At 36.8% G+C, this 22,307-nt stretch overlaps 1 protein-coding gene and 1 long non-coding RNA gene across 2 annotated transcripts in view; both read right to left on the minus strand.

The window, feature by feature from the left end:
• LOC122141383 (NLR family CARD domain-containing protein 3-like) overlaps positions 1-21,876 on the minus strand; it is a gene marked incomplete at its 3' end in the record, with an annotated part of 100,824 nt that extends 78,948 nt beyond the window's left edge. Inside the window, 4 exon segments of the mRNA XM_042748715.1 lie at positions 18,667-18,771; positions 19,132-19,224; positions 21,367-21,473; positions 21,733-21,876. Coding sequence (XP_042604649.1) covers positions 18,667-18,771; positions 19,132-19,224; positions 21,367-21,410 — 242 coding nt within the window.
• Positions 5,593-16,651, minus strand: LOC122141398. The gene is made up of 3 exons (XR_006157781.1): positions 16,016-16,651; positions 15,128-15,298; positions 5,593-5,651 (listed from the first exon to the last, which is right to left on the minus strand). It is a non-coding gene; the product is annotated as an uncharacterized LOC122141398 (long non-coding RNA).
• Positions 21,877-22,307: the final 431 nt, after the last annotated feature.

Raw genomic sequence — 22,307 nt, forward strand, 5'->3', positions numbered from 1 at the left:
GGTAATACGCATGACAAAAAACATCTTCAAAGTAGTCCATGTGACATCAGAGGGTCCGTTAGAATTTTTTGAAGCATCGAAAATACATTTTGGTCCAAAAATATCAAAAACTACGACTTTATTCAGCATTGACTTCTCTCCCGGGTCTGTTATGAGCGCGTTCACACGAATCACTCGATGTAACCGGATCTTCTTGAACCAGTTCACCAAATCGAACTGAATCGTTTGAAACGGTTCGAGTCAACAATAAGCATTAATCCACAAATGACTTAAGCTGTTAACTTTTTTAACATGGCTGACACTCCCTCTGAGTTCAAATAAAACCAATATCCTGGAGTAATCCATTTACTCAAAAAGTACACTGACTGAACCGAGCCAGATAACGAATGAAACATTGACTCGTTCTCGAGTCAAGAACCGTTTCTGTCAGACGCTTCCGGTTCGAGAACCGAGGAGCTGATGATACTACGCATGCGTGATTCAGACTGACACACAGCGCGTCTGAACCGAACTGGTTCTTTTCGTGATTGATTCTGAACTGATTCTGTGCTAATGTTATGAGCGCGGGTAAACCGAAGGCTTGAATCAAGGGCAATCATCGCCATTCGCCAATGAAGTCATTACGTCGAGCGCAAAAGAACTGGTGAACCGTTTTCGGCAACCGGTTTATTGAATCAAACTGTCCAAAAGAACCGGTTCGCGGAGAACTTCCAATCACTACCGGTGATCCAAAAACCGATGCAACCGGTTCTTGACTCGAGAACGATTCAATGTTTCGTTCGTTATCTGGCTCGGTTCAGTCAGTGTACTGTTTGAGTAAATGAATTACTCCGGGATATTGGTTTATTTGAACTCAGAGGGAGTGTCAGCCATGTTAAAAAAGTTAACAGCTTAAGTCATTTGTGGATTAATGCTTATTGTTGACGCGAACCGTTTCAAACGATTCAGTTCGATTTGGTGAACTGGTTCAAGAAGATCCGGTTACATACAGTGATTCGTTCGCGAACCGGATATCACTAAACTGAAGTGTTGTGAACGCGCTCATAACAGACACCGGGAGAGAAGTCAATGCTGAATAAAGTCGTAGTTTTTGATATTTTTGGACCAAAATGTATTTTCGATGCTTCAAAAAATTCTAACGGACCCTCTGATGTCACATGGACTACTTTGAAGATGTTTTTATTACCTTTCTGGACGTGGACAGTATACCGTACATATACATTTTCAATGGAGGGACTGAAAGCTCTCGGACTAAATCTAAAATATCTTATACTGTGTTCCGAAGATGAACGGTCTTACGGGTTTGGAACGACATGAGGGTGAGTCATTAATGACATAATTTTCATTTTTGGGTGAACTATCCCTTTAACCCTCTGAGGTCTAAGGGTATTTTTGGGGCCTGGAGAAGTTTTGTCATGCCCTGACATTTGTGCTTTTTTCAGTTTCTTATAAACATCTTATGGCTAAAGTCTAATCTCACTGTAATCAGCACAAACTGGGCTATAATATTTCCAATAATATAATTAAATGTTCTTAATAGTGAAAAAGATTGTTTATTATTTGTTGTTATTGTTATTGATATAGTTTTAATAATAATAATAAACGCAGCATGTATGTACATGATTGTGTTTTTGAGAAAAAAAAAATGTTATGCATGGTTAGTGAAAAACTAAAAATGTTAAATCACTTGAATAAGGCAATAAAACACATACAGAACATTCGTTCCCGGGACTTTTGAGAACTGGAGCTTGTAGCCTAGAATTTTTTTTCTAAATGATGTGAAAATCATCTTGTTTACTCACTCACAGAAAACAATATATTGATTTAAATTTTCTAAGACACTTTTTGTTGGTAAAAGTCATATGCGAGTATGCGTCAACTATCATGAATTCACACCTGAGAAGACAAAGGCCTGCATAATGCGTTGCATAATGAGCCATTCAGTCAGCTGTGTCACTGAGAGGGATGAGTTACAAGAAAGAATGTGAGGACAAAATAAATGTATATAATTTTATGTTTGTAGTTTATTTAGAATATATTTAATTATCCCACAACATAATTTAATATCCACTTGTGAGTGCAGTTAAACAGTTTATTAGGATCAATCAAAGCTGACTTTCAAACTGAATTTTTTGCATCATTACTCCAGTCACACAATCCTTCAGAAATCCTTTTAACAATCTTATTTTCTACAAAAAAAAACATTTATTGTTATTATTATCATTATTATTATTATTAATGTTGAAAACAGCTGAGAATATTTTTTCAGGTTTTTTTGGGATAAATTGAAAGAACAGCATTGTTTGATATATTTGTTACATTTACATTTATTTGTTACATTTATATTATTAACATCAAGCTTTTGAAGGGTATAGTAGTGTATATTGTTATTGAAACTTCATGTTTTACCTGATTATACATTTAGTCAGGAATTATTGATGGAAAAAGTCTAACTAGTAAAATGTTTACACGTTATGTGAAAACTAGTACAAGTATATAAATAAATAAAAAGAGACTTACTCATGTTTATGATCTCTGCTGAATAAAGTGCTTCATTCTTTTTTTCTGAGGAAATCCAAATCTCAAATCCTCAACCACATCACATCTTTTTGGGGTGAATTATGTCTTATTCCTCTCATCGCGAAGCAAACAGTAAAATAAAAAAAAACTTGAAGAACAATCTCGCTGCGTTGTCTTCTGTTGTGTGGGCGTATTCAAGCCGCGCGCTTCAGTGAAACATTATAATCTCAAAAGCGCATTCAGCGCGTGGGCGTGGTCAAATTAGAAGATAATGAAGGGAGACGTGAAAGACGGATTTATGTATTTGTTCATCCATGCACAAAAAAAGAGAAGAGAACTCAATTTGTGGTGTCGACGTGGCTGTCTGTGTGCATGCGCTTCAGATGTGTGCACACAGAAAACATCTCACACAGCGCTCGACAGTTCTGTCAACTATCGTGCGTCGTTTATGCTCGTCTTGTGCCTTTGGGCAGTCCTTGTATTAAGTCCTGATACGTGAGTTTGAAAGAGAATGCACTCGTTGGTGGTAATGCATAGACTGACATTGTGAGAAAATGAGGACAGTGCCAAAATAAAGGTTCCTATTTATACTACAGATATCGGTATTTTACGCATGGCATCGATACATTATATCATCAGACATTTGATCGTGTATTGATGGATTGTTACACACCTAATATAAACATGTAAAAAATTAGAGAGCTTAAAAAAAACAAAAACAACAAAAAAACCTCTTCAGTTTTACCAATCCGCATTTTTGGAATTTCCAACTGAAAATTTACTTTTCCTGAGATTCCTATTTTATTCCCACTCAATAATGTTATTATTGATGCATGTCAAATACTCACATCAGTGTGTTGAGTGTACAGTGTTTATCCTGCAGTAGAGCAGAGATCTGATTCACTCCTGTGTCTCCTAGTTCATGTTCACTCAGATCCAGCTCTCTCAGGAGTAACGGGTTTTTACCCACAATTCCAGTAACATATTGACAGCCTTCATCTGCAGCAGGACCCAAAAACCTGCAGAAGAGAAGATGAAGCTGGATTCAAGCAACAGGTTGTTCAGCATATTTTATAAGTATACAAATAAAAAGTTCACCTACATATAATTTATTTTGTATTATTTCATCAGGTCTCACCTCAGAGTCTTGAGTTGACAGTTTGGATCCTGTAGTAAATCACTGAGCTGCTTCACTTCTGATGGTCCAGGATCATTTCCTGTGAGATCCAGCTCTATCAGGTGTGAAGGGTTTGATCTCAGAGCTGAAGACAGAGCTTTATAACCTTCTTCACTGATACTGCAGTCTGAAAGTCTAAAGAAAGAATGAATGAATGAATAAATAAATGTATTACACCATTAGGATATTAACATTTCCCATCACCTCAAAACATCAATCTGTTTGTCAATATTTTATAAGTGTATCTACACCAACACACCAATTTCACATCACTGACCCATTCCTTGTGACACAGCATCAGTGTACAGACCAGCTGGAGCTTTACATTGATTCATGTTTAGATTAACCAAATTCAGACCTGAGTGTCTGTAGTGTCTGTGAATTTCTCAGCAGATTGGAGATTTCTGTCACTCCAGAGTCTCCTATTTGATTCCTGCTCAGATCCAGCTCTCTGAGGTTTGAATTAAACGCTGATGCCAGAGCAGCACAACCTTCATCTGTAATACTGATGCAGTTTAACCTGTAGAAGAGAGAACACAACTAATTAAGACTATACATACAATTACACAGATAGCAGCTTTAGCTACCACTTTTATCCACCAATATGAGATTTGCATGACAATCACACTGTGAAATAACTTTTTTTTAATTTGATCATTACAGTATTTTGTATTTTACAGTACAATACTTAAGCCTAAACCATATTTACAATGCTATACAGAACAAACAGCGTAGAGAAGGATTTAAGTTTTGAAGGAAGTAATTATATTACTATTGTATTATTTTTGTCTTAATTTCTTTACTTTCGAATGTTTAGCCCTCAGACTTTTATTTTGGTGGAAAATTACTCGGTGAGCTTTAAGTTTCTGTGTTTAGTTCACAACAGGTTTCTGGTGAAATCTGTTAACATCATCTGCCAAAAAATATTGGAAATTACTTAAATGTAAAATTAAGTGAAACTTCCAAATTCATGTTATAAGCTCAAAATAACTCGTTCACCAGCCATTTTTTTAAATTATTTTTTAACAGCCATTCAGAACTTCTTTAGCCAGAAGAAAAATATCAGAAATAAATCAAAATTACCAAAAACACATCTTAAAATTAAAATATATTTCATATTAAATCTGATTCTGAATTATTGAATGCTTTCAGTTTTCAACAGTCAAATTTTGTTTGGAGATACAAATAAACAAAAAATAAAACAATTCTTAATTTATAAAACAGCATTTAATTTTTGTTTATTAATATAATATAGCTCAGTCCAAAATGAATGTTTAGTGGTAAACATGTTAAAGATTAACGGAGAGGCTGTCAATTGATAAAAGTGATCAGCTGTTTCCTCACAAACATCTGTGTACTGAACTCCACTGTTATCCTTTAAAAAAGCCAAATCGAGGCCTTGTCTCCAGCAGCTCCAGTGACAAGAGCTGCGTCTCAGACATCTCACAGACATTACACACCGGATGTGTCATCTGAACTCTATTCTAATGTTCAAGCTTCTGATGTTCAAACAGTGAATCTAATCAAAAGTTCACTAAAAGAATGAACAAAGTGAATTTTAAAGACACAGTGCTTCTTCTCCAGTGTGCTGATGCTAAATGTTGGAGGGTACTGGTTGAAGAACAAGATTATTGAGCCTTTTCTGATTTGATAACTCTACTAACCCATATCACAATTTTGAGTTTATTTTGATTAATTGTGCAGTCCTGATGAGAAGTGTAATATGTGGTGGGTCCCTAGAGTCTGGGTGATTAATGGGATACACTTTTAAAATACTTACTTCAACTTTTCCAGTCTACACTGTACATTTTCAAACAGAGTCAAGATGATCTTCATTCCTGGGTTTCCTAGTTTATTCTCACTCAGATCCAGCTCTGTCAGATTTGAAGGGTTTGAATTTAGAGCTGCAGCCAGAACATGACACCCTCCTTCTGTGATACAGTTGTTCTTCAGACTGCATAAAGAGAAAACACTTCAGTTTAATCTGAATATTTACCAGTATGTTTTAGCTGACAGTTGACAAATACTGCTGCTGCTGATGATGAAGACACATACAAACACCCTCACAAGCAAGAATTTAAAAGTGTCCTTGTAACAATGAAGATACTCACATCAGTGTGTTGAGTGTACAGTGTTTATCCTGCAGTAGAGCAGAGATCTGATTCACTCCTGTGTCTCCTAGTTCATGTTCACTCAGATTCAGCTCTCTCAGGAGAGTAACGGGTTTTTACCCACAATTCCAGTCACAACATACTGACAGCCTTCATCTGCAGCAGGACCCAAAAAACCTGCAGAAGAGAAGATGAAGTAAACTTCATTTCAGAAATAAACAACATCTGACTCTGAAACACTGTAAAATGGAGGATTTACTTTAACTGTATTAATGAAATATTTTTTATAAATAAATTGCCTTGCATATTTATTTAGCATTATTTTATCATGTCTCACCTCAGAGTCTTGAGTAGTTGACAGTTTGGATCCTGTAAAAATCACTGAGCTGCTTCACTCCTGATGGTCCAGGATCATTTCCTGTGAGATCCAGCTCTATCAGGCTTTGTGAAGGGTTTGATCTCAGAGCTGAAGACAGAGCTTTATAACCTTCTTCACTGATACTGCAGTCTGAAAGTCTAGAACAGAAATGAAAACATTTAACAGATTAATAAGCTATTCTAGAAATTACCTTTACAATATTTATCCATAAAGTGAAATGATTGTGTTCCTTGTCAGTTTACTGTGTAATTTTAGTGTACAACTGAACCCAAAAAGGCCTAGAGACTTTAATATTTTACACATCAGCTCACCTGAGAACCTGCAGTTTACAGTTACTGTGTGGGGTCATGAACTGAGAAATTACATTTCCCTTGATTTTTTGACATGTAACAGGTCAATGTACTATAAAAACATCCTGTAAGTTTTAGACTCAAAAGCTTTCTTGTTAGTTCAAAAACAGCTTTTATTGAAACCAAACTCAGAAAATGACTTGTTTTGGGATGTCACATTATGATAGTCTGCTGAAGAAGATCAATGCCTGTTTATTTATTATTACCTCTTTAGCCCTGACCACTGACTCACACATGTAATAGGACGAGAGGAAATACTAAAGAGAGGAAAACACAGGATAACCCTCGTGACACAAAACCATTTGTCCTCCGAGGATTACAAGATGCTGTAAGTTGTGAAAAAAACACAGTCTCTGCATTGCCTTCCTTGTGATCCTAACATCATATCTACACCAGTCACAAACATTGTGGCATCATGAATCCATTTCTCTTTTATGTCAGAAGCAGCGCCTGCACTTGGAGCACGTCAGAAATAAAACCACATCAGTTTACTCTCATGGATTTGTCATGGGGTTGTAGCATCTGCTTCAGATCATGTACGATCATTTTGGGGTTTATGTTGTAGGGACTCCTTTAGCCTTTTGACATTTGCATATAAATTACAGAATCTGGCCCCATAGTATACATTTATATGAGTGCTTAATGTCAAGGTTTACCCCCATTATCTGGAAGATACTGAGCAGACCTTCTTTTAAGGTCTCCCATCCAACTTCAAACACATTCCGAGAGAACTAGATAGCCCTCAATGCCAGACACCTAATGGGCCCGGCTGAGCAGCCAGCTCTCTCTCTCTCACACACACACACACACACACACACAATCAAACCTACTTACATTTAACTCAGGAGAAGCCATTCCAAATGTATACGATATATTCCTGTGTGTTTGTATGTTTCCCAGCTCTTATTAGCATAGTTACGATTCTCTAGTCGTGTTAGTTGACCTCTAAGTGCCTATATTCAAGCATAAGAATGTATCTTTATGTTTCTATCTGTCTTGCATATCTTTCTTGGTACCTAATTAAACCTCTCGGTTTGCCTTAGCTAAATATCTCTACTATGTGAGCCTAAAATGCATCATACTATTTGTACAATAGTTTGGGTTACCATGAAACAGTTAATATATAAAATATGCAAGGAGAACTCAGGTGTCATTGAGACAAAGAAAAACTTTATTTGCTGAATCTATATGCCTTGTTTTGGGATGTCACATTATGAAGGTCTGCTGAAGACGAACAATGCGGTTATTTACTCACAGTCCCAACTACAGCCCTGACCATGAACGCACACATGTAATAAGACGAGAGGAAATACTAAAAAAGAGAGGAAAACACAGGATACACTCCATTAACAAAAACCATTGCCTCCGAGGATTTACAAGATGCTGTGAGTTGTGAAAAAACACAGTCTCTGCATTGCCTTCCTGTGATCCTAACATCATATCTTACACCAGTCACAAACATTGTGGACGTCGTGAATCCATTTCAGAATGTCAGAAGCAGCGCCTGCACTTGGAGCACGTCAGAAATAAAACCACATCAGTTTACTCTCTGGATTTGTTCATGGGGTTGTGCATCTGATTCAGCCGTAGTAGGATACATTTGGGCTTTATGTGAATAGGATTCCTTTAGACTTTTAATGCTACATTTGCATATAAATTACAGAATCTGGCCCCATAGCATCACATTTAATACCTACTTTCATGAGCAAGGTCCACAATAACACCAATCCTGGAAGATACTGAGCAGACCTTCATTTAAGGTTCTCCAATCCAACTTCAAACACATTCCGAGATAACTAGCTGTAGCCTTTGATGCCAGACACCTAATGGGCCCGGCTGAGCAGCCAGCTCTCTTACAACAGCAACACACCAACACTCTTATCCCTACTTGCATCTTTAACTCAGGATCAAGCCATTCCAAATGTATACAAATTATTATACCTTACCGTTGTAGTTTCCCAGCTCTTATTAGCATAGTTATGATTCTCTAGTCGTGTTAGTTGACCTCTAAGTGCCTATAATTAAGCATAAGTATGTATCTTTATGTATACAGTGTCTTGCAGTTTTGGTACCTAATATGCATCGGTGTTGCCTTAGTCTAAAGTATCTCACTATTTGAGCCTAAAATGCATCACTGCGCTATTTGTAACATCCTGATGCTATATTTGACCTGTGGGGTTACCAGATAACCAGGTTAATAATAAAATATGCAAATCAGGTGCTGAAGACAAAGAAACACTTTCCCGCTGAAACCAAATGCCTCGTTATTGGTGAATCCAACCAAAAGGGGTGTTACTGGGATACCAGATAAAACCTCTTCCACACCTAAAAGGCCCTTCTCTTAAATTGCGGTTCCCTTTACTCAGCAACTACAGAACCAATGCAAGTAACCGCTTGGTTAACTATTTAGATGCGCTGCTAGGCTTTGACCCCTGCTTAATTAAGGTGATGAGATTTTTGATGGTTCTTAACAGGTTGTGATTTAGTTATATGAGTAAATACTGCCATGTACTCTTGCGTGTGACGCTCGCTCTCTTCACCATCTCTGCAGAGCGCTCGCTCTCTCTCTCGCTCTCTCTGCAGTGCACTCTCTCTCTCTCTCTCTATCCATGCCTTCCTGTGTGTTGGCATGGTTTATGTGTGTATGTTTGGTGTTCTAGTCAGATGTTGCATGTTCCCCTGTAGTGTAGTTAATAAACACCCATATGTATTCACACTTGGTTGTCTGTGTTTTGGTGCTCACACAGGACGAGGTCACTTAACGTTCCGGTTTCGTTACAAGCTCTGGGAGCAATGTATTAGTAGTAAAAAATTTTTCGTGGCCAGAGGATATTATTTTACTGTAGAGTCAATAAACGAGTAACACTGTCTGCCCTGCAGACGATCCAAATCATATTATTGGTCACTATTAATGTCGTGAATGCTACAAGTAATTCCTGAAGATGAATGTAGTTAATAATATTCCGTTATGATTAATTATGTACATCTCACTTTGAGCTAATTTGTTACATGGTGTCGCGGGGGTGGTCTTGCTACTGTTTTTAAACACACTTTTCACTGTCGTTCTCAATCTACTGGCTCATATAACAGTTTTGAGGTGCAACTTTTACAGTTAGTCTTAGTAAACCCAATCACTATAGCTCTATATTGTCCTCCTCACCATAATAAAGACTTTATAAGTGAACTTGCTGTTTTAATGGGGGATTTGGTTACCAGGCATGAAAAAATAATGCTGTTGGGCAATTTTAACATTCATGTTTGCTGTGGTGTCTTTTAACCCATGGTTTTTTTATTTTAAAAAAATTCAATTTTTTTACTGAATCAGCAGTGCATCTTTTTCTAATCACAGGCCGGTTCTTTGTACTGTCCCTCTTACAGGCCGAATCCTCAGAAATCCATCACTGACACGTTTGACTCAATCACTTACCCCAACATTTTAGGGAAGAATTTTCTGTAGCCTACCATGAAGTCTGCAACTCATTGGAGTCAGAATCTAATCTGATTAATCTGGAAGATGATGCTCATCTTAATATTTTTAATTCTACCTGTCCCGACATCATGAATTCTACTGCCCCCTTGAAGTATAAAAAAATCACAAGCCTGTACCTGTGCCCCTGGCTCACTGAAACTCCACATACTCTGAGATGAACTTGTAGACGGACTGAACGCAAATGGAAGAAGGACAGATTGCAGGTTTTGAGAAACTCCTATAACATGTTTCAGAAAGCTGCAAAGGCTGCAAAATGCAATATTTGTCTGAATTTATCACAAACACTTGTCACAAACCTCTAGTTCCTTCTTCTACTATTAACTGTTAAATCCCTCTGAGCATTCTTTTCTAGAGCCCTCTACTTCTCTCTGTAACAATTTCCGAAAGTTTTTTTGTTGAGAAGATCACAACATTAAGATCCCAGCTGTCTAACTCTGTATACATTTTGAATGATGTTTTATTATGTTCTTCTACCTGGTCTGAGTTTGAACCTGTTGATTTCACCTCATGTAATGAAATTGTTGGTCACCTAAAACCAACTAACTGTGTCTCAGGATATTATTCCATCTTTTGGGATATTATTCCATTTGGGATACAATTCCATCTTTCAGGATATTATTCCATTCCATTTTCCTTAAGACAAATCATGAACACAGTTGGTCCTGATCTGTTATTGGTTATTAACAAATTGGTTAAAATTCTTTTTGCAGTCCAGACAGCTTCATTGATTAGTTGCTGTGGTGATGCCAAATCTCCACCACTTAAAAAAAAAAAAAAAAAAAAAAAACCTGGATTGTTCTCTCTCCTTAATATAACGTTTGGGGAAAAAATCAGTCTGGTTTCAGACAATACTGACTCAACTACATTCTTATTTGGTTTTGTTCATGATATGTTTCAATCTGGCTTCAAAGGTTTCCACATGACTGAATGAATCTGCCGTTTTAAGAGTCTCAACTGATATTTTTACAGAAACTGATTCTGGGAAATTCTTAGTTAAAAATCTTAGTTTTATTAGATCCAAGTGCTGCCTTTGATTTTGTTGACCATGAGGTCCTGTTGACACATTTGGAGACATCTGTGGACCTTGGTGGCACAGTTTTACAGTGGTTCCATTCTTATCTGACCAACACATGTTTTAGTGTTTGTATTGGTCATCAGACCTCCTTTTGTATACCTCTTAATTGTGGAGTTCCACAGGGATCAATCCTTGGGCCGGTATTTTTCACCCTGTACATCTGTACCTCTGGCTTCCATTTTTAACAAATATAAAGTATCATTTCATCTATATGCTGATGATACTCAGATCCATTTTCCTTTACAGCACAATGATAAAAATGGCTTAAAGCCATTTTTGCCATGTTTAGAAGAACTTAAGCTTTGGCTTTCAAGTAATTAAAAAAAATTTTTAATAATTAAATGTAAGCAAAAGCTACTAAATTTTTTGGCCATAAGGAAAAGTGTATTAGATGTTGACTGTGGCTCTCTGGCTTGGTTTGTAACTCAATGTGCTAGAAATCTGGGCGTTCTGTTTGATCATAACTTAAAATTTGACAAACAGATCAGCGCTGTTGTAAAATCATGCTTTTTTAAATCTCTGTCAACTTTCTAAAGTGAAACCTTTCTTATCACAGAGTATCTTCCAAACGGTGTTCCATGCTTTTGTAACAACTCGTTTAGACTATTGTAATTCTATTTTAATAATTGATTTTAAAATTCTTTGATTTGTTTATAAAGCCCTCAATAATTTGGCCCCTCAGTACCTGACTGCCCTGCTCCATCCGTACACGTCTTCTAGAACACTGAGATCCAGAGATCTCTGTCTACTCATTGTGCCTAGATCTAGACTTAAAACACGAGGCGATCGAGCTTTTGCAACCGAATCTCTGTAACTGTCTACCTATTCATATTAGATTAGCCCCCTCTATTTCTGCTTTTAAGTCTGCTCTAAAGACATATATATTCTCTCTAGCATTCAATACACCTTGATCATTTGTTTAATTATTGTTTTGTTATTGTTGTGTTTTAAATTTGAGAGTCTTGTTTTATTCATCTTATTTCAGAATTTTTATTCTATTCTGTACAGCACTTTGGTCAACTTTAGTTGTTTTTAAATGTGCTTTACAAATAAATATGTGACCAATCACGGAAAGTAGGGACACAAGTCGGTTTCTGGGGGCATTTTGAGTTAATTTGATATTCTGAAAGTGTAGTCTCCAAGCTTTTCAACGATGTGTAACCACATGGAAATCTGATAATATTTGGAGAAGTTATGGCCATTTGAAGGTAAGGTATGCACTCAAAAAAGCTCAAAAGGGAGAAAATGGCCTCTAAAGACTGTGCAGTTCTCACCTGTTCTCACCTGCTGGGAGTGACAATAGGGCTTCATTTACATCTCATTTAGATAATCCATACCCCCTGTAAAGCTGCATGGTTGCATAACAACGACAGACGCAACGGGAAAAATCGGACAGCATACTATTAATAATAAAGGATAAATGTGCATTGTAAATGTCAGTAATTTATCTTTTTTGACTTTTATAAAAATGATTTAGAGGCTGAAATATATATAATATCTTTTTATAAAACCTTTTTTGTCAAAACTCTATTTGAACTTGTGCATTGTAGATAACGTTGCAAGACACTCCTTTAAAATCTGGCCATCACTTTTAATTTTTAATTTTTAACACAAAATGACAAACTTTGATGTTTATGGAAATTCCACCCATAAGAATCAGAAAAGTATTCTTGCAGATCTCGTTGCCTCCAATGAAATAAGTCATTCGGGCACACTTTCTCTTTGTCGGGGTCTTCTTTGTGGATGTAACCATCTCCAAAGATTGCATTGTGCGTCTGTTTGCCTCTAAATGTCCAATAATTCGCATGTCCTGCCACTCTTTTTCCGCAGCAGCGCTAAAGAATCCAGACGTATGTTGTACATAATGTCTGGAGAAAGCTTTCTGGCTACAGGACTGTCTCCCATGCAGAGAGTTCTCTTTTTCTCCTCGTGGAGCATTTACAGTCAAAGTTACGGATTTTCCCATTTCTCTGTCTTTATCCCCATCAAATGTTACTGTGTATATTTTATCTTATATCTTACGGTCCAACTCGTCTGACGCCAGTCCGATACATTCTTCCTCGTCTTTATCTTCGCTCAGTTGTAGATTAGGGATATTATTCAGTCTTATCATGCCGCTTTCATCGTCGCTCAGATCGTCTTCAGAATCAGTGAGCGCTTGTTCATAAGCATCCGGCTTGTCGAAGAAGTACTTCAAAACATTTTCGCCGGCCAGAGCGCTGCATAATAATTAGCCATGCTTCCCTTGGAGGGAGGGGGCAATAACAAAAGAAACAAAAGCCGGCTTATCCAGTATGGAAATACACACAGACAATGACACGCCCCTACTGCGTGCTAGACTCTCAGAAAAACAAGCCGATTTCTACCTCAAAATGTACGCTTTTAAATATACCAATACTGCTATCTCAAACACGGAGAGGCTTCTTCGTGATCTCAACTAACAGATTCTGCAAAAAAACGAAAATCACCAATTTAAAAAAAAAACGCTTCTTTTTCATTTTGCTCGAAAGTTGTGCTGCCGACTTGTGTCACTGGTTTCCGTGACGGGTCACATATTGTATTGTATTGTCAAAACCTGGATACAAAATAGCCTATTATCTATATATAATGTTTTTTTTTTTTATGTAAAAATCTTGGTAACATTATAGGTGCAACACAGAGAACATTATAAAATAATTGTAAAAATCTTGGTAACATTATAGGTGCAACACAGAGAACATTATAAAATAATTGAAACCTTAAAGGGGTCATGTACTCCACAACATACAAACAACCTCAGAATGGTTGAAAAACAAGAAAATTAAAGTTTTGAAATGGCCTAACATAAGTCCAATCTTAAACCACGTTGAAATGTTGTGGTAGGAAGTAGAATGTAGAGTTTAAAGGAGAGAGAGGGAATTAAATTAAAGCCTACAAATTTCACTAAGCTGAAGCAGTTCTGTCCTCAATTTTAGGGGGCATTTTAATTTAATGATAATTAAATTTAAGTTTAGTAGTGATTAGGTTTAAGATAAGTAGTGAGCAGGGTTATAATTTTGATCAAACATTTAAATATTTGGACGTGTTTTTGTAATTTCGGACGCATCTGAAATGACATACTGTTGATATTACCTAAGAAGTTTTATGTAGAAAACTGTGCACTTTCAATGACGCACATTTAATACATGGTGAATGTAATAGTTCACCGGAGGAGAAGCGCAGCGCCACAATTAGAACAACTCACGGGTATTTAACCCAATTCAAGACAGCAGTCCAAAACAGTTAATATAGAAGATCACTTCAGGATTTAACAAAGTTGCATAGATGAGTTTGAAGTTTTTTGAAGGTGTTTGACAAAACAGAGCAAACTGAAAGAGAAAGCGCAATCTATGGCTATTATTAGCTCCCTATATAAAGCATAAGGACAGAAAAAGGTTGTGAGTTTAAGATACACAATCTTCCAGTCTAGGATAAAGTCATTATGAACATTAAAAATAATTTGAGACAAATATAATATGATTTAATGGTAAGAAAAAAAAAAAACTATATAAGTGACACTCTGTGGTGCAGCAGGATTTGGAACAGCATCCTGAACCGCAACGGACAAACTTTAACTTTAAATTGATGTTGTTTAACAAATCAAATGTTAGCTAAAATATACACAAAATAGAAAAACAACACTGCAATAAGAGTGTGCGGTTCAATCAGATGAGCATAAAAGTTATGTTCGTTATTACAGCAGAGTATTTTTTCAGAATTATCCTGAGACCAATTTGATTAATATTCAAATAAAGTGATGTGTGATAAAGACAACCAGTACTAGTCTGATGCTGATGTTGTTGGTTCACAAAATAACAACTGTGCAATTATGAGGTTTTTTTTTTTTTTTTTGGGGGGGGGGGGGGTATGGGTACTTGGGTTTATGTCCCCACCAATGTCAAAAGCAAACATATGCCGATGCTCAATTCTGTGGCAAATGATCTAGGTCCATGTTAACAGATGGATCTGAATTCTAACCAAACACTAGGGATTGTCACAAAACTTACCTCAGTGTCTCTAATTTGCAATTAAAATTCTTCAGGCCAGTGCAGAGGAGCTCCACTCCTGAATCCTGCAGATTATTATTGTTCATGTTCAGCTCTTTCATATTAGTATCTTATCCAAGAACTGTAGCCAGAGCTGGACAGCTTTTGTCTGTTAAGCCACAATCATTTAGCCTAAAAGAGAGATATATCAAATCACAGAGTTAGATACATGCAATAAATTTGTTAAACACAAAAATTACATTTATACCAATTATTTTTAAATGAACAGTAAATATACTGTATATATATATATTCAAATTGTATTGATTCAAATTTCCTAGATAAAACAAACTAGCATGCTTGAATAAAACTTAAAATATGTAAATGTTTAAGTCTGTATCGTTAATGGCAATGAGTTATACATTTGAAAGAGCTGCTCTGTTATCTGGATGAGTGTCTTGAGGTGGAGAATCTGGAGGTTAACAATTTATTCATTTAAGTTATGCAAGAGTATATCTCCTTTATAGCAAAAGTTTAAGAAGTTGAACTGCATATTTGAGTAGAAATAACTATGGAACAATATTTTTTTATAATAACATGATGTGTTTCTTCTGCAGCTAACTAAACAGCTTGTTTTGCTGAAAAGAGAATTTTTTACATAAAACCCATGTAAATCTAATAAAATAGCATTGCACTTTAATTCCAAAGGACTGACATTTTTAAATAAAAAATAAAAATAAAAAAGTTAAACAAAATGTATTATGATTTAATCCTAAAAGTGATATATACTTATAATTGGTATGTGGTTAATAATCACTATAAATCAGGGGTGTCCAAACCTGGATCAATGTAGATAAATGCAATTTTAAGATGAGAACAAAACATGACAAAATATATTAAATAACTTACAGAGCTCTTTTGCAGGTTTTGATGACTGCTGATAATCTAATGAGACACTCGTCTGATTTCTTGAATTTCTGAAGCTCAAACTCCTCCAGCTCCTCCTCTGATGTCAACAACACAAAGACCAAAGCAGACCACTGGGGCAGGTGAAAGACCAGCAGATGAGAGACTTCCTTTGCTAAGGTGGGTCTGAATGTCTTTCACCAGAGTTGGTCGTTCAGTTCATTCAGACAGTAGAAAAGATTGATGGATCTCTCTGGAGACAGATTAGATTCTAATTTCTGCTTGATGTACTGAACTATTTCCTTTTTGCTCTGCTCATTTCTATTGTTCTGTGTCAACAGACCCTGTAAGAGTCTCTGATTGGACTGGAGTGACAAACCAAGGAGGAATCGTAGAAAAAGATCCAGGTGTCCATTATCACTCTCTAGTGCCTTGTCCACTGCAGTCTTGAGCAAATCAATCATGGTTCCACTTTTATTTTCCTGTTCTGTAGACACATGAACAAATATACTTTTCTTCTTTATGTCTAGAAACAGATGTGCATAAAGGGCTGCAATAAACTCTTGAATGCTCAAGTGAACGAAGCAGTACATGGTACCAAGAACGATCCCTGTTTCCTCCTTAAAGATCTGGGTACCACATGCCTGAGTACACTGATGCCTTATAGACGTCAATACCACAGGCTTCCAGATCTGTGTCATAGAAGATCACATTGTTTCTTTCCAGCTGATCAAATGCCAGTTTCCCCAGTGAAAAGATGGCATCTTTATCCCAGGAAACATCTGCTGTATGTTCTCCATCATACTTTCGTCTGCTCTGCTGGATCTGAAATCTGAGGAAGTGTGTGTACATTTGTGTCAGAGTCTTAGGAGTGTCTTCAGTATTTGACTCCTGCAGTGTTTTTTGGAGGCATAATCATCAGCTCGGCTGATTGGTTTTTCACAACATTATTGTCTTTTCTTCTCTAAAATGTTCTGGAGAACAGTGGCTGAAATCCAGCAGAAGACTGGGATGTGGCACAATGATAAAGAGACTCTTTGATTGTTTAACATGATCAATGATTTCTTTGGCCTGATTCTCATCCGTGATTCTTTTTCTGAAGTACTCCTCCTTTTGTGCATCATTGAATCCTCGTATCTCTGTCAGCCGGTCGATACAGTCAGGAGGAATCTTACTGGCAGCTGCTGGTCTGCTGGTGATCCAGATGAGAGCAGAAGGAAGCAGATTTCCCTTGATGAGGTTCGTCAGGAGAACATCCAGAGAGGCTGGTGATGAAACATCAGACCACACTTCATTACCATCATAGTTTAGAGGAAGACGAAATTCATCGAATCCATCAAGAATGAACAATACTTTGAATTGATTTCTTCTTGTAAGCTTCAGTCCTTTTGTCTCTGGGAAAAAACTGATTTATAATGTCTATCAAACTTAGTTTTTCTTGCTTCTTTAAGTTCATCTCTCTAAATGGAAGAGGAAATATGAAGCTGATATCTTGATTTTCTTTTCCTTCGGCCCCAATCCAGAACAAACTTCTGCACAGAGACTGATTTTCCGATGCCAGCAACTCCTTTTGTCAGTACAGTTCTGATCTGCGTGTCTTGTTCAGGTGCTTCAAACAAATTTTTGCATTCAACCTGTATCTCCTGTGATTCATGACGTCTGGAAGCAACTTCAATCTGTCTCACCTCATGTTCAGTATTGACCTGTTCACTACAACCCTGAGTGATATAGAGATCTGTTGAGATGTTCTTCAGAAGTGTAGAGTCACCTTGCTTTTGCAATTCCTTCAAACACACATTGATACTTCTTCTTTAGGCTACACTTTAGCTGATGAATGAAGACCAGTTCATCTAAACAGAAACAAAAATACAGATATTGTTTAATCTTATTTTCTCTCCTGCATTCATAAGTGACAGTGTTTACAGATGATCACGAGTCTCTTACCTTCTAGAGTATCAGCAGCTTCATCTTGCTTCATCTCTCTCAGGAAGTAGAGCGTGAGATCAAGAGCTGCTTCTTTCATACGGCATCTGTTCTCATTAAAGTCCTTCACAAAGTTCTCTTTTTGTAATATTTTCTTAAACTTTTCCAGTTCTTTCCTCTGTGATTTTTTTGTTTTGATGTTAATATAATGCAAGGTAAGATAAGAATTAAATTAAAGATATTATTTTATTTTTTGTTTGGTTTATTTATTCAGTTATTAAAAATTTTCATCAAAAATCAAGGTGAAACAAACATTAATTTGCTGTAAATATTAATAAAAATAGGCTTTCATTCTTATTTTATGGGTTCTTAAGAAAAAAATTAGAAATAACATATTTGTTTATTATAATTATTAAAAATTCTTGAAAATGTGTTTTATTACCTGGAAGATCTGCAGGAGACTGTCTGTAAACTTCTTGCGGTTCCTGTGAGACTGTAAATCTGGATCAAATGTTTCATACTGAAGCCTGATAGTAAATAAAATAAATCAAAATACTGCATTTTTAGGGAAAAAATATATGACCAAAGTATATTTTAAACATTTTAGCAAAGAGAAAAACAATAAATAAGTGATACATTTATGGATTACAAGTAGATTTATGATAATTATTTACTGACACACTTTCTGACACAGTCTATGTTTAAAGAAAAATAAGAAACAGATCAAATACCGTTTGGTTCGTGATGCTGTTTCTTCACTGAAGACTGGTCCTTTATCCTTTGACTGGTCACTCTTCACAGACACAGAGCTGGACACATGTGAGCCTGATCTTACACTAATGACACAAAGAACAAAAAGAATAAAACACTTTACTACAGGAGCTCCTTCAGTCTCATTTAAAGAGCTTCACTGTTGAGGATGGTAATGAAGCACAGTATAGACATGCATTTGTTCATCTATGATTATGGATAGATGGAAAGACATATTCATGTTTGGCTGTATGATCTATTTTCCATGGTTAATTTATACCTCCTTGTCGCTGCTTGTGTAATTGTGTTACTGGAAAGAAGCTCCAGACTAAGTTCAATAAAGAGGAAATCAGTGATTTATTGTTTTATTTCATTAATTTCTATCACAAGCATCTTAGTGGAGAAATAAGCCAACACTACATTATAATGTCAAAGATAATAAATACCTTTTGATAGATGTTTTTTTCTCACTGAAGTTCGGTCCTTCACCACCCTTTGACTGGTCACTCTTCACAGACACATGTGATCCTGATCTTACACTAATGACACAAAGAGAGAAGAGAAACTTTTCTACAGGAGCTTCATCTGTGTTTTATATTGACACACATTCTCTCTAGTCCTTCACAGAAACGTTTGCAGAGTTTAAAGATAGCAGTCATTCTTGTTTACAGACTCACATTTGTTTAACAATTTCTTTGAAGTACTTAATATATGAGACTAAGGGCCCTATTTTAACGATCTGAAACGCAAGTGTCAAAGCGCGAAGCGCAAGTAACTTTGTGGGCGGGTCTCGGCGCTGTTGCTATTTTCCCGGCGGGATAAATGGCTCTTGCGCCCGGCGCAAATCTAAAATGGGTTGGTCTGAAGTAGCTTCATTATTCATAGGTGTGGTTTGGGCGTAACGTGAAATAAACCAATCAGAGCGTCATCCAACATTCCCTTTAAAAGCAGGTGCGCAAGTTCCATTATGGATTGATATTATTATGGCGTAAGGCCGCACGCCAGGAGCGGTTCACAGCCGAGGAGACTGATGATGTAAATATATGTCTTGCCACTATTGGGCAAACAGGTCTGATCCTTAATTACTACAATTAGCCTGAATAATCTGTAAGCTAGATTTATGCCTATTTTTTCACATCTTCGTGGCACACTACAATGATTTCCGTCATCTCATGTGTTAATATTTTTTTATTTTAACAATTTATGATTTGCAAAAATAACTGTTGCATCTGTGTAGATTACATGAGCAAAGTGTATGCGCGTTGTGCACGCTATACATTATGGTCAAGCATGCGCCCTTAAATAGCATAATGAACAACGCGCAACGCGCCACTGACTTTAGACTAGGTTTTTTCTGCAGACATCCCAACCTGCAAAAAGTCATTTCAGGGAGGTATCCCGAAGCCAACACCCCCACAAAAAAAAGGGGGAAGGAGGACAAGGATATGACATTTCACCACAGAAACATGACTTTACTAAAAAATATAAAAAGCATAAATATTATTTTCTATAAGCTATAGGCCTGTGCAATTATTCGTTAATTATGTTTAAATATGTAGATTACTTTTACTATTTTATTTAAGCTGCTTATACCATTTATGTACACATGCTTTTATTTATTTTCCGTTGCACTCTCCCTCTGCCATGGTGTTCCTGTTTCTAGATAGACATAACCATAGACAGTAAAAGAAAGGACATAACTGATTAAATTTGGTTCGGGAGAAGAGATAAAAGCCCGCCCACACTGACATTTGATTGGTTGATTTGCCGAAACAGGCCAATCAGGATGCTCTCTGTCTTTACATGCGCTTCGCACCTCGCACACACGCACATGTCCTCGCGCTCGCTCCCTCTCCCTCCCTGCCGTGCGCGCGCTACACGGTTCTCTTCTTTGCGCGCTCTTGCTCGCTCGCTCTAGATTCCGGGAGATTTTAACTAATTTGCGGGCATCAGGGAGCCGCTATCAATATGCGGGAGACTCCCGGGGCTTCCGGGAGACTTGGGGATGTCTGTTTCTGGTCAGTGGCGCAATTGTTAATGGAACAGCAAAATAGCACCAGGGATTGTTTGCGCTGGAACACGCCTCCTGTTTTTTGCGCTGAAACCGCCCAGGTAGCGCAAGTTCATTCACTAGTTTAGCGACGTGCTTCTTGTGGAGGGAAAGCGCGCTTTGCGCGTGGCGGGTGCAAAATAGGAATGACACATGCGTCGGTGTACAAAGTCAATTGCGCTGGGTGCAAGATAGGGCCCTTAATTGTGATAGATGTAAGATAGGGCCCTAAAAGTTCAAAGAGTACAAAAGTAATTTTCTTTTTTGACTAAAATGGAGAGCAGAAATGTCAGCGCTACACAGTTCTGTTAGCATACTTCAATTAAAGGGACCATATGACACATTTTGGCTGTGCAAATCAATGGTGATAATGAAAGTGGATTGGGCTGAAGAGCAACTGTAAAATGACTGTAAATGATGATTTAGATTTTCAGTTCTCAGATATTTATCATCAATTGGCTACTTGTTAAATATTTTTATGTTATTTTTTATTAGGAAGTAACGAAGCTCTGAAGTTCTGCAAATCATTTGTAAATATAACACAAAGTTTGTTAAGGTTGTGTTTTTTCCAGCAAAGCTCTGAAACTGCAGCAGTGTTTAAATGATTCTCTGAAAGCAGACTCAGTGTTACCTCTGTTTCTGTGAGAGACTCATCTTTCCTCTCTTCTCTGTCATACTGCAGATAAACTGTCATTGATCAGCACTGGCTTGAGACAACAATCTGCTGTTCAGTGTGACCTGGAGATGATGAGGTTAATGAGATGAAGAAATATGTTGAGTTAGCAGCAACAGCAACAAAAAACACTATATAAAATAAAGTGAGTTACAAACAAATGCACTGCCATGTAGAATAACCAAATGGTTTTAATGAGAAATGGCTGGCTCAAAAGCACTTTCGATTTCGCGTCACAAAATCAACAACATAAAACAGAAGCGGAAATACAGAAAACCCTTCAGAAACACATTCGTTTTCAATAACCCCTTTTTGAAAACTTACTTGCAGTCTTTTCCACTAAGAAGAGAATTTATAAGCATTTGAAACACTCATTTTTCCTGTGCTTTAAGCTTGAAAATGAAGAATGTTTTCTAGGACATGGCATGCATCAAATCCAACAAGCAACACTTTCTCTTGCTATCCGCAGTTACTTTCGTTTTCTTCTTCTTCGTGGGTTTTACTGGAGGGTCTCGAGCGAGCTGAACAGTTACTGCCACCTGCTGTACTGGAGCCTGGATATTACGCCTAATTTTTTTTTTTTTTTCATTCAATAAAAACAAATGCAACAACAGCATTTAACATGAATGAAAAGGAGCAGAAAGAAGTAAAAAACTTATAATGTCTGCCCCCTATCAACACAAAATCATTTACAGTTGCAGCCGTCTCTTTCTCTAAGACACCAAAACACAAAATTACATCAATAAAGTTGATCTGCTACTCCGCAGTATTATATTTCTGCAACAGTGATAATTTAACATACTTCTTAAACACATAAAAGGACTTAGAAAGTTTTAATTTTACAACAATCAAGACTGTTCCACAAACTGACTCCCTTTGATAGTGACAAATTTTTTTTT

This window comes from Cyprinus carpio, chromosome B22 (genome assembly GCF_018340385.1).
Source record: "Cyprinus carpio isolate SPL01 chromosome B22, ASM1834038v1, whole genome shotgun sequence".
In the NCBI taxonomy this organism is placed as follows: Eukaryota; Metazoa; Chordata; class Actinopteri; order Cypriniformes; family Cyprinidae; genus Cyprinus; species Cyprinus carpio.